The sequence below is a fragment of the Mus musculus genome, chromosome 15 (genome assembly GCF_000001635.26).
Source record: "Mus musculus strain C57BL/6J chromosome 15, GRCm38.p6 C57BL/6J".
In the NCBI taxonomy this organism is placed as follows: domain Eukaryota; kingdom Metazoa; phylum Chordata; class Mammalia; order Rodentia; family Muridae; genus Mus; species Mus musculus.
Window position 1 is genome coordinate 100,150,414 of NC_000081.6, and position 12,929 is coordinate 100,163,342.

A 12,929-nucleotide genomic window follows, 5' to 3' on the forward strand; every position below is an offset into this window, starting at 1 on the left:
CATGACCTGGACCCACTCATTCACCTGAATTAGGCAAAAGTTTCTGCAAATCTGAGCATGACTTTTTTTAAATTAAAAAACGAACAGACAAACAAAATCTGGGTATGTGGACATGTGAGGCCTTGGGACTGGGGATATAGTGGTTAGCTTACACCTTAGAGAGTCCCAGCCTATGATGACTCTGGCTTCTCCCCAGCTTTGGCCTCCCTGTATATGGTTGGACTTTTTCTAGGCAAGATGTTCTCATTTAGGCCTGGTTCCTGAAGTCAGTCAGGCTGAAAGGCACCAGGGAATTGTCAGTCTTGTCTAACTGACTGCCGTGTGTGGAAATCACCCCTTCCAGCTTTGACCAGCTGCTTTTCTAGTAGAGCAGGCAGTGCCTCGGGGCTAAGACAGTTTCACATCCCACTTGAGTTCCCTATCAGCAGCTCTCACTGAAGCTTTCCACAGAAATAAATGGTGCCTGTCTTCTGCCGCCATCCTTTCCTTTTAAGCAGAGACAGATACCCACAAAACCCCACTTGGCCACCCGTCACAAGTCTCTGTTAAGTAGACAAACTAGAATTTAGACATTAAGTAATCTCAGAACAGGAAAATACTTGGGAGATGTCACCACTAATCTAACTTCAGAATGCTAGTGCTCCCTGATGTCAGCACCAGGTGTGCAGGCAATGAGCAAGAACTGAAGTCTGTGCTCGAGGCAGGATCGACCCTTCTTTTTTTCTAATTCCACACAGACACGTCTTCGGCCTCTGAGGATGAGGGCTCTCTGAGACGCCAAGCTGCGCTCTCTGCTGCCTTGCAACAAAGCTTGCAGAATGCTGAGTCCTGGATCAACCGCTCAATTCAGGGATCGTCCACTTCTTCATCTGCATCTTCCACGCTGTCCCATGGAGAGGTCAAAGGAACCAGTGGGTCTCTAGCTGATGTGTTTGCCAATACTCGAATAGGTAGGAGTTGGATCTACCCAAGAAACCCACCCAATGTTCCACTTGGCAACCAGTATCCAGGAAACAGTTTTTGATTGTGTTAAGTTTTCGAAGGCTTAGAAAGTTTGATCACAGAGAACAGTTAATGAGGTAGAGAGGGAAAGGCCACAGTGTGTTCATTGCAGGGTGATGGGTGTCATCGCCAGGATTGTACAGAACATCCCTCACCTGAAGCCATATCTATTTCTATAAGCAATACTGAAGCTGCGAAATAGAACACCAGTCTGAGTATGGGTTTATCCAAAAAAAAAAAAAAAAAAAAGTCCCTATGTCAGAGCTTCTAAGCATTTAGCAGCTCAGATTTCCCAGGGATACTGTCTGCATTTCATACAGCATGCATAGCTAACTGGTGCAGATTCCACACCAAGCCATTGTCAGCAAGACCTTTTGTCCTTAGCCTAAAGACTGGATTTATGTCGCTTGCTGCTGTGGCATTGCTGCATGAGCAGTGTGCAGATCAGTTGGCATGCTGAGCTGCTGCTGCTGCTGCTGCTGCTGCTGCTACTGTGTGGAGTGCTGTGGCTTGCCTCTGCTTTATGCACTTGTGAATTTTGGTGTTGTTTCCCAAGGTCTCTGCTTCCCTTCCTCAAGAAGTGCCCTGTCCCACCCTTGTGCTGTGTCTGTTGTCTTACCTGTTTCCTTGACAACCAGTCACATTTCGTTGTCTTAGTTGGCATCTCAGCAACCTTCCTTATCACATTTATATAACATTTCAATTTGATTTCTGAAAAGGCTGGAAAATTTTAATTTAACATTATAGTTTTTAATGAAGATACCTACCTACCTTGTTAGTATAATTACCACATAAAAGCTACCTGCCATCCATGGTAGCCCCCTCAACCCTGTATCACACCTCTCATGGCCACCATATGCAGACAGCAATGTTCTCCACCACACCATCACAGACAACAAACCTCTGAGATGTGAGAGTTTACATAGAATATGTCTTAAAGAGCGTTTCCCTTGCAAAGGGGAATCTAGACACCTACTTCACCTGACTGGGTTTTGTTAAAACAGTTCCACATCCTCCTTGTGCTTCTGTTAATTTTTAAAACTGAGTTACAGAAACTATCACATGCAGTGTTGCTACTTTTGGATGTTAGTGATTACTGACGTAATTCCTGTTCCTTAAAGAGACTGTAGTCTCTTAAGAGCATGGTGGCGCACACCCTTGACATCAGCACTCAGGAGACATCATGAACATGGTACATGTTTATAATTATATTGTTCTTGTTGTGATTTTAAAGCATAGCACTGTTTGTCTGTGCCTTAGCTCACTTAGCCTCTTACAGAGACTGCCCAGATGAACTTGCTGGATCAAAGACAATAAGCATTTCTAATTGGGTCAATCCAGCACTTGGAAGGTGGGGCAGGATTGAGGCTAACCTGGGCTACATAGCAGGATCACTTCTTGAGAAACAGACAAAACGAAGCACAGAGCTGGGTGTGCTGGCACACACATGTAATCCCAGCACTCACAAGGCTGAGCTAGAAGACTCACAAATTCAAAGTCTCTTGAGGTACAAGAGACAAAAAGAAAACACTGATGCCTTCTCAGCCACGCTAACCACAATGGACTCAAGTCAGTGTGTTTCAGATTTTAAAAAGTATTAAATTATAAAGTATTAAATTTATAAGACTCATAATCACAGGGCTTTGAAGCACAGAAATCTTACTCTTAAAGCAATCTTACAATCTTTCCCTCCTCTTACTTTTAGTGGTTTTATTATTTTTACATTGTACAGTTTACTTCCTCTAATTTTCTTCTTCTTCAGAAGAATTTTCGTAGCCCTGTTGAGTAGTTCTCCTTTTACATCACTCACTCTCTGACAGCAGCTTACTTCCCGTGTTATGACTGGCCCCCTGACAGGGCATGCAGGATACCCACACCTGTAATCCCAGCAGGAGGAGCAGCTGACCCAACTGATGAGACCCTGTCTCAAAAAAATAAAACTCTAAAGAATTTTTCCAGGAAGTAGCATATGTGTGTTAATCTCTGCCGAGATCAAGAAGGAGCCTTGCCTGGTGGTGGGTCCAGCCTCACTGTGGGCTGTTTTATCAGAACTAGAAGTTGACTTCACCTCATTTCCCATCATCTGAGAGCCTGGGTCATCTGGCCCACTGTGAGCCATGGTAGGCAAAACACAACATGAGGAAGTGTCCTAGGCTGGAGAACTGGTGGCAAACTGGCCATTTACTCACTGTCAACATTCTAGGTTGCTTTACAACATTGAATTTCTACTTATGCATTCTATAAGAAAATAACATTTTTGAGAAACATGCTAGGTGATTTGATGTAATAACTAAGGTTACTCAGTTCTTGAAAATTATAGTTTTGGAAAGCCGATATGAACTGGTTTACCTTAGACTTTGATTATACAGTCTGTTTTAGGGCCAGGGGGTGGCTCAGCAGGTAAAGGCACTCGCCCTAGGACCCCAGCCGGTCCTTGGAATCACCAGCTCCCAGACACTGTACTCTGATCTCCAGTCGTGCACTCTGTAAACACGTATACACTCACACACACACACACACACACACACACACACACACACGTGTCCACATACATACATGCACACACACATGCATTACATACATATACTATACACATTCTTATAATGATGAATAAAATCTTTTTTTAAAGCCTGTTTTAAAAGAGCGAGTGCTTTTCATTCCTTCAAAAGCAATGGGTGTAGAAGTGGTTCCCTTTACTGTCAGTACCGTATGATTTTAACTCTTGTCTTTTCCTCTCCTAGAAAATGTCTCTGCTCCTCCCGACGTCACTGCAACTACCTCTTCCTCCTCTTCCTCACTTCGCCCTGCAAACATTGACCTGCCCCCCTCTGGCATAGTTAAAGGCATGCACAAAGGATCCAACAGGTCCAGCCTTATGGATACAGCTGATGGTATGGAGCTCCATTGGTAGATGCTAGGGAGTAGTCATTAAACTGGGAAATTCCGAATTCTAACTGTAGCCGTTCCTAGTTGTCACAGCGACAGAGCCTCACTGCAGCTGGGTCACTCATCACTATGTGGAGCCCTCTTGGTACTTGTTCATGGTTGGCTTTCACAGAAGGTGCTGTGAACTGACTGTGGAAGAAAGGAGCTCTACAAGAGAAGAGGGAGCCTGGGTAGCCTTTCCATGTATGCTCGGCACAGCCTTCTGTTTGTCATGTGTATATTGGGTCCCTTTTGGATAGAATGATACTGGCCAAAGACCAGGCTCCATTAGAAGTAAAGTCTTAAGTGAGGAGAGGGAAAGAAGAGCAGGAAAGAAAACTCACAAAGTTTCAGTGCACAGGCATCTGTACCTTAAACGTTTCATTGATAAGAAAAAGTTAATAGTTTTTTTCTTTATTTGTACAGATTTGTTTATTTTATGCGTATGAATACACTGTTGCTCTCTTCAGACACTCCAGAAGAGGGCATCAGTTCCCATTACAGATGGTTGTGAGCCACCATGTGGTTGCTGGGAATTGAACTCAGGACCTCTGGAAAAGCAGTCAGGGCTCTTAACCACTGCGCCATCTCTCCAGCCCAGTAGTTTTTTTCTGAAAGAGTTTACTTTGAGGGAATAAATATCTTCATTAAGCTGAATAAATTTTAATCACATTTACCATTTTTCCTTTACAGGTGTTCCTGTCAATAGCAGGGTGTCCACAAAAATTCAGCAGCTTCTCAACACCCTGAAGCGACCCAAAAGACCCCCCTTAAAGGAATTTTTTGTGGATGACTCTGAAGAAATTGTGGAAGGTAGTAGTAAAAGGGCCAGAAGCACACACGCACTCATCAGAAGTCAGCACAGTTGTGCCTGAAAGGGCTTCATGTCGCTATGCCATTCCCCCCAGAATCATTTACCTGTTAGGTCTCAGGCAGGGCCGTTGAGGAGATGGGCAGAGAGGACTGGAGCTTAGAGCTGTCCCTTTTGTTGTTCTGAGGCGTACGCTGTGACCACAGCCGAATAGTAATGGATTTGGTGTGTCGGAGACTAGTTCTACTGATTGTAAATAGACCTCTTTCACTGATGATCCTTTAAGGAACGCCAGTGTCTGTGGAAGCGTGACAGAGTACCTGGGAGCCTCATGGGAAACTGCCTGCCATTGTACAGGCACTGTGGAGATGGCACAGCTTATTAAAGAGGAACTCCTGGGTGTTCCTTTTACAGTTAGACTAACTTTAAAAACCTGTAATGTTACATGCAAAGTAAGGAGTGAGACAAATATTAAGTCACTAGAATGGATCAAGAGAAATGGATCCAGGGAAAGATCATTTTGCTTTGTGAACAAGCAGGATGCGGAAACATGAAGAGTGCATGGTTTTTGTTGTCATCTAGATTTAAATGTGTGTGTGTGTGTGTGTGTGTGTGTGTGTGTGTGTGTATGCGCGCGCGCGCGCAGGTTGTGAAAAGGGGGCACTTGAAAGAGAGGAGAAGGAAATCCTAACAGAGGTGGGGACCAGAGAGAAATGTGACAGAAAAGCAGAGTGAGGACTGTTTGGAGGGAGCAAGGAGACCAGCCAGAGGGGAGCAGGGGCCGTGGAGCTGCATGAGAACAAAGTGCAATGGTAGGGACAAGGAAAGTGCTGGTAGGAACCCACTGCTTTGTGTGCCGACTCTATAAAGAGTCAAACATTGGAAGGGAATCCTGCAAATCCACCGTGGTAGTAAGTTACAAAGAACAATTGTTTCCTTATTTTTAGTTGTCTATACTGATTTATTTTATGTATATGGGTGTTTTGCCTACATGCATGTATGTGTATCCCTTCATGCCTTGTGCCCACAGAGGCTAGAATAGGGTGTCAGGTCTTCTGGACCTGGAATTACAGACTGACGAGCTGACATGTGGATGCTCTGACTTGAACCTGGGTCATCTGAAGAGCAGTTGTCCTCTTAACCACGGAGACAGCTGGCCCACATACACTCAGAGCATGTGCACAGCACAACCAGGACATGGGAAGTTCTGGAGAGAGAAATGTCACCAACTGGAGAGAAGTGACTGAGCTGAAGTGTTACTCCCTACTGTTGTCTGGGTGCGCTGTGCACTCTGTAGCTGTGTGTGCAGGATTGGCTTTCTCAGTGTCTGCTGAGATAAGAGTCCTGCCTGTCGTGTCCATGGCAGACCTTGGACCTGAGATTGCTCTTGCCTCCTGGACTCTGAGACTGAGCTTGGCTACCACACCCACTTGTTCATGTTCTCAGTCTGTGCACATATGGTACACACTAAATACTCCACTTTTTAGTCTAATTTATGTCTAAATTTCCTTCAGTGAGGATGTACAAGTTAAGGCTGAGCATGGTGGGAGAGAGCCATGTCGATCTCTGTGAGTTCAAGGCCATCCTGATCTACATAGCGAATTCCAGGCAAACCAAGCTACATAGTAAGATCCTGCCTCAAAAACAAAACAAACAATACCAACAGCCAACAAAAGAAATGTAGGACTTAAAGAATTCTTTGAATAATGTATGTTCACTGTAGAAAAATCTACGGTATAGAAATGAGTATAGAACATTCCTTCAGATTGTTAGGTAAGTGTTCCTCTCTGTCCCTCACAATGGAGCTCAGCTGACTCTGATAAGCAGCCTTTATATTTGGGCACTCCCAGCAGTAGGAGTAGGAGCCACCCTCCCCCGGAAGCTCTGATCTGTGAGAGCCCTAGTTGTCCTGTCTCAATGTGAGAAGACATCAGAGACTGAGGAAAAAGTTGTGCCAGAGGTTAGAGTTATGTTCGAGCCCCATGAACTTACTTTGTCTTCTTGCTTGTTTGCCACAGTACCTCAGCCAGATCCCAACCAGCCAAAGCCTGAAGGCCGCCAGATGACCCCAGTGAAAGGAGAGCCCCTGGGCGTCATCTGTAACTGGCCACCTGCACTGGAATCTGCCCTGCAGCGCTGGGGCTCTACCCAAGCCAAGTGCCCCTGCCTGACTGGGCTGGATGTGACGGGGAAACCAGTCTACACTCTCACATACGGTGGGTCTCAGTTCCCCACTGCGCTAAGATTTTCTGAGTATCATGGGTCGTGTATTTCTTGTTATTTCTCAGTTGCAAATGGCTCAGTTATTTAATTGAAGTGAGCCATATATCAGTGACCTTTGGCCTCAATTCCAGTACTCACGAGACACAAGATCTCTGAGTTTGAGGCTAGCCCAGTCTACAGAGTAAGTTTTAGGACAGCCAGGGCTATATAGTGAGACCCTGCTGCAAGTAAGCAAAAAGGAAAAGGGAAGGAAGGAAGGAAGAAAGAAAGAAAAGAACGTGGAATATCATGTCAGACAGGATGGTGTTGCTTGTTTCAGGGCATGGGTGACTTTGAAATGGCTGAGAAGCTGCTTGGGGGAAGACTTGCTAGGTTAGGGAGGGTGGGGCTAACTCAGCACAGCCGGTTGTGACAGCGAGCCTTTCAGCTGGCTCAACCTAATGCTCTCTGGCTGAAGCAGGCCTATAATTTTTTTTTTCTGCCTGTTGTTTTCTTTTCCCAGGAAAGTTGTGGAGCAGAAGTTTAAAGTTGGCTTACACACTGCTTAATAAACTGGGAACAAAAAATGAACCTGTGTTAAAACCTGGAGACAGGGTAATTTGTTTTCTATTTATCTTGTTTGGAAAGATGATGTCTATTTATTTCTGGTATATTTGTACTCTGTGCTTCTGCTATTTAGTGGTAAGATTTACATAACATTTTAAATGTGTACTTATTTGTTTGTTTTATGTGCATTGCCTGCATGGGTATCTATACCACATGTATGATTGGTGCCTAAGTCTGTCAGAAAAGGGCATCAGATTCCCTGACCTTGAGTTACAAATGGTCGGAAGTTTTCCTGTGGGCCCTGGCCCTCTGTAAGAGCAGCGTGTCTGTTTAACCACCAAGCTTCTTTTAGCACCAACGTAGCTCTTATTCTTGTACAGTAAAGACAGAGTTCCAACAGCAGTCTAGTTTAGGAACAAGCACTCTGCGTGTGTTCACATGCTGTGGGACTCATTCTAGAGCTGCTTATTGGTAAACTGAGGTAATAAAAAGGGAAATTACATCTTTTTGAAAATGAATACTTTGATGTTGACTCAAATCTTTGTCTTTATAAAACTGGCTCATAAAATTGTTAAAAGCAGCTTCTTGCCATTTCACATCGGAAGGAAAGGCAATTTTTATTACACTGTAAAACCAAATTGATAATGTTTCATTTAGTTCTTAATTGAAAGTGACATTATATTTTTTTAATTTTTGAAGGTTTTTTCCTGTTTATAATATACTGAATAGGATTACTGTCTACCATTCAACATTACTGTGTATTTTTAATTTGTAGAATGAAATACCAGCTACTACACAACAGTTTTATGATTATCTTATTTATAGATCTTTTTATTTGTGTGGGGGTGAACACTTATGGACTCCTCAGACTACTCTCAGGAATTGGTTCTAGTTTCCATTCTGGCAGCTGACCCAGGCCCTCCGGCTTGTATGACAAACACTTCTGTTCTCTGAGCCATCTTACCTGCCCTTGCTATCTTCTTAGCGGGCTAAAGATCACAGAATCTCTTAAGCTAACCTTTAAAAAATATTTTTCACATTTATTTATTTATTTGTGTGTGTGTGTGTGTGTGTGTGTGTGTGTGTGTGTGTGTATTCATGGGTGTTCATGAAGAGGTCACAAAATCGTGTGGGCGCTGTCTCTCTTTGTCATAGTCGCAGGAATTACCCTGAGGTCATCAGGCTTGGAAGCACCTTTCTCTATTGAGCGTCTGTGGATCCTCAGCTAGCCCTTTAGAGACGCTTTTACAGTGTGCCAGAAATAGATAAGGGTGGCGCTGACTTACAGAAACTCACTGAGCGTTTCCCAGGGCTCACTGCACCTATGTAGGTGATGCCGTGTCGACCCCACTGTCAGGATGGCCATTTGTGAGTAGTAAGGAAACGGCTATAGAAGTCCTCTGTGGAATCAGTCAGTTTTAGATCTCTAGGACAGTGTAAAGGTTTAGACTGGACTCAACTTTGGAATGAGTTTAAAGAAATCCATTGCAGATGGAGAGGAAACAAGAATCCAGTGATGAGGGTTGGAGGAAAGGTTCCGAGGTGAAAGCCTTGCTGTCTGAGCCTCACCAGCTGAGTTCAATCCCTGGAACTCACGGAGGAGACGTGAAAGTTGTCCTCTAGGCACACGTGCACTGTGGCACACTCCCTGCACTCACACACACATCATACTGTGTGTGAGATAATAAATAAAAGAATCCAGCAATATGGTTAGATTTCACCTGTTTGTCTGCGAATGTCCTAGCCGTAGCAAGCCACAGTGACTGAGATCCTTGTATCCTGAGCCTGGTAGGGTAGCTGTGATATCCCACAACTCAGCAGATGGAGTCACAGACCTGAGCACAGAGGGCTTCTGATGTCTCCCTCTCTTATCTCTTGTTAGCAAGCAGGTGTTTCTGCAGTTGTTCTTGTGTTACCAGAGGCCTTCCTACTAGGACACTTGCATGTTGAGTGAGGAGGATTGGTGCAGTGCTCCCAGAGTGCTGGCTGAGTAGGGAACGCTTGCTCGCTTGCTCCCTCGCTCGCGGGTGCTCCCTGAGAGCTGATGCTCAGCTCTAACCTGCTGTCTGTCTTGATGTCCACATTGAAGGCATGAGCCCTGCACTAAGGTCAATTGCCTTACCCTTCCTAAGTTATAAAATATGGGAGCTGTTTATTACTGAGCCACAACTAAGAGTCAATGAAACACTTCACCATAATGATAAGGAATTGCATTTTTATTTCTCAAAACGTATAAGTTTTATTGAGTTTGGCTTTGCTTTTTGGTGTTATTGGGGATTGTAAATGGAGCCTTATGTGAAGCAAATACTCTCTGAGCTACATCCTCAGTCCCCAGGATGTATAGTGCAGTCATGGGGATGATACTGTTCATGGGGCTCTTACCAGACTTTTTCTCCTTCTCAGTCACTTAATTTCCTTCAGAGCACATAATCATTACATTGTTTCATTTCTTCTGTTCACACAGTGTTCTGCGTACATAGAGCTAGTCAGTCAGTCTGTTAAATGTCTCTGTGAATTTTAGGTTGCCCTGGTTTACCCCAACAATGACCCTGTCATGTTTATGGTGGCTTTTTATGGATGTCTCCTGGCAGAAGTGATTCCAGTACCCATAGAAGTACCCCTGACCAGAAAGGTAAGTGAGCTGTGTTAGCTGTCCTTCCCTGTGACATAGTAGGTCCTGCGCTGACTCAAGTGACAGTAGAAGCAATATTATTGCAGGTGGTGGTGGTGCATGCATCTTATTTTATATAATATACTCAACTTTACTTTCCGAACCTATGAACGTTATCAAAGATTATGTATATGTGAGTGTCATGCAGATAATGTATTTCATCTATGGAAGAATTTTTATAACATTGTTTCTCATTTTAAAATTTGTGGGAGGCATATACTTGAGTGTGCAGTTGTTACCATTCATAGAGTACCATTCCTTCAGAACTTGCTTTATCAAGGGATTTCTCTAAAGGGGTCGCATAACCCAGAGCAGGCAGCTTGGGAGGATGATGCGGTGGTGCTCGGTGGCTCTGCCAGGAGAATTGTGCTTGGACCTCTTCAGCACACACAGTGAGGTCATAGCACGAGGTTCCAATCTGGGTGGATGGTTCCTGCTTGGACCATGTCAGCCACAACAGTAAGGTCACAGCACAGTTCCACCTTAGGGTAAATGGCTTCTCCTGAGCTCTTCACACTGGCTGTTGCATGCTGTTTATTACTGGGAATTGGTGTTAGAGACCAATATGGTGGAGAATGTTGATTGATTAATTGATTTTAATATTTATTTACTTATTTAATGTACATGAGTACACTATAGCTGTCTTCAGACACACCAGAAGAGGGCATCAGATCCCATTACAGATGGTTGTGAGCCACCGTGTGATTGCTGGGAATTGAACTCAGGACTTCTGGAAAAGTAGTCAGTGCTCTTAACTGCTGAGCCATCTCTCCAGCCCCTGAGAATGTTGCTTTATATGAAAGCATTGTTGTAAATAATAAGAAAGAATTGGTGACGTTGCTGATGTTTTAGCTGATGGGGTAGAGCATCTGTATTACAGGAAAGCTCAGCTCTCCTTAGGTTGACTAATCCTAACAGTACTTTGCAGGATTGCACATAAATACTTCAGAGTTTATCTTTGGTTGCTTTTGCTGCTGCTTAAGACTAAAATCTATTTCCTTTAAAAGAACATGCAGATTTGGTGTAATTGTCTGGAAATATGGGCTTTGCTATCCATTTGCATTTTGTCTCTGTTCTGGCCTGACTTGCCTTGCTCTCTTGACTAGGAGAAGGAAACCATATCACGATTCGTTTCAGGTGCCTAGAGAGAGCATCAGAGATGGTCACATTGGCTAGTAGGGTGCACGGTGAACAATGTCAGCTTAAACCAGTGTTTGGTTGGACTTAAACATTGTAGAAATTGTTTGGAGCCTGTTGTCCTGAGCTGTGCCATTTGGCACAGTGGGTAGTGCTGGAGCATCTCTGGGTGTGGGTTCAAAGCCTGGTGTGCTCACATTCACTCACGATCACACCCTGACTGTGCTCATTATTTTTTTTTCTCCACAGGATGCCGGAGGTCAGCAGATTGGCTTCTTGCTAGGGAGCTGTGGGATTGCCTTAGCTCTCACCAGTGAAATTTGTCTGAAAGGCCTGCCAAAAACCCAGAATGGAGAAATTGTACAGTTTAAAGGTGAGTAATAGTCTTAACCAGATACCAACTGAAAGTCAAGACTCAGCTTTCGTCAGGATTTTACTGCAGTAACAACTACAGGCTTCACGTGTGTTTTCCCCTCTGTCATTTGAGATGGCTACCGTGGTTATCCCCACTTTTCAGGTGGGAAATTGAGAAAAAGAGCCCTCAAATCCCAGTTAATAAATAGCAAAGCAGTAAATTGTACCAAGTATGTCTGATTCCATAGTCACATTCTTACATTTGTGTGCTGTCTGGAAAGGGGAGCTGGGACTCTGTACATTAAAGCTAAACCCTCTGTGCAGAAGGACAGACAGCAGGGCACAGGCTCTGAGGGCTTCCACTGACAAATTAGTCGCCCTATGTTGAGGAATGTCAAAGCCTGCATTAGCATACGAATGAATGCTCTCTTCAAAGAAGCTGTGACTGGTGATTTATCACTAAAATATAAAAATTTTTAATTATTTTATGGATTGTGAGACAGTCTTCATAACCTCTCTTGCATTCAAGATAACGAGTTTGGTGTGAGGTCCTTCGGTGGCTTAGGCGGCTGGTTTTCACTCTGGGTTTGATTTAGGTTGGCCTCGCCTCAAGTGGGTTGTGACAGATTCTAAGTACCTCTCGAAGCCGCCCAAAGACTGGCAGCCACACATATCACCTGCGGGCACGGAACCGGCATACATTGAGGTAAGTTGAGGCAGCTCGTATCCTGGCTTCCTTTACTATCAGGTGCAGGGTTAATGAGTGTTAGATTTGCTTGTTCTACAGAGTTTCAGTTTTTTAATCTTGTAAATGTCTTGTAATGGACCTTCGGTTAAAATTTATTTTTTGAGGCAGAGTTGGCGTTTATGAACAGAGATTTGGGGCCTAGGATTAAGGGGGAAAGTGGAACCCAGGGGGAAAGTGCGACACAGCCAAGGGCGTGGATATAGTCTTAGAGGAGTCATCGTGCCAGTCACCGTCACTGTGACCTGTCAGTCAGGAGAAGGATGAGGACACTGAACATGCAGAACGAGGGGAAAGAGCTGTGCTGGAAGAGTGAGTCCAACGCGGAAAAATAAAGATCTAAAAAAACCAAATAACTGCCAGACAGTGGTGGCACACGCCTTTAATCCCAGCACTTGGGAGGCAGAGGCAGGCGGATTTCTGAGTTCGAGGCTAGCCTGGTCTACAGAGTGAGTTCCAGGACAGCCAGGGCTGCACAGAGAAACCCTGTCTCAAAACAAACAAACAAACAAACA

General features: G+C 44.3%; 1 protein-coding gene across 7 annotated transcripts in view; it reads left to right on the forward strand.

The window, feature by feature from the left end:
• Nucleotides 1-12,929, forward strand: part of Dip2b (disco interacting protein 2 homolog B) — a 181,849-nt gene that overhangs the window by 112,788 nt on the left and 56,132 nt on the right. For 2 of the 7 annotated variants that reach the window (XM_011245629.3, NM_001159361.2), the window contains exons 5-12: nucleotides 738-950; nucleotides 3,744-3,893; nucleotides 4,621-4,743; nucleotides 6,757-6,954; nucleotides 7,464-7,555; nucleotides 10,029-10,139; nucleotides 11,565-11,688; nucleotides 12,266-12,375. In XM_011245629.3, coding sequence (XP_011243931.1) covers nucleotides 738-950; nucleotides 3,744-3,893; nucleotides 4,621-4,743; nucleotides 6,757-6,954; nucleotides 7,464-7,555; nucleotides 10,029-10,139; nucleotides 11,565-11,688; nucleotides 12,266-12,375 — 1,121 coding nt within the window. Of the gene's footprint in view, nucleotides 1-737; nucleotides 951-3,743; nucleotides 3,894-3,982; nucleotides 4,132-4,620; nucleotides 4,744-6,756; nucleotides 6,955-7,463; nucleotides 7,556-10,028; nucleotides 10,140-11,564; nucleotides 11,689-12,265; nucleotides 12,376-12,929 lie in introns of those variants that run through there. The other 5 variants (XM_011245630.3, XM_006520976.4, XM_011245631.3 and 2 more) reach the window with 4 other exon arrangements.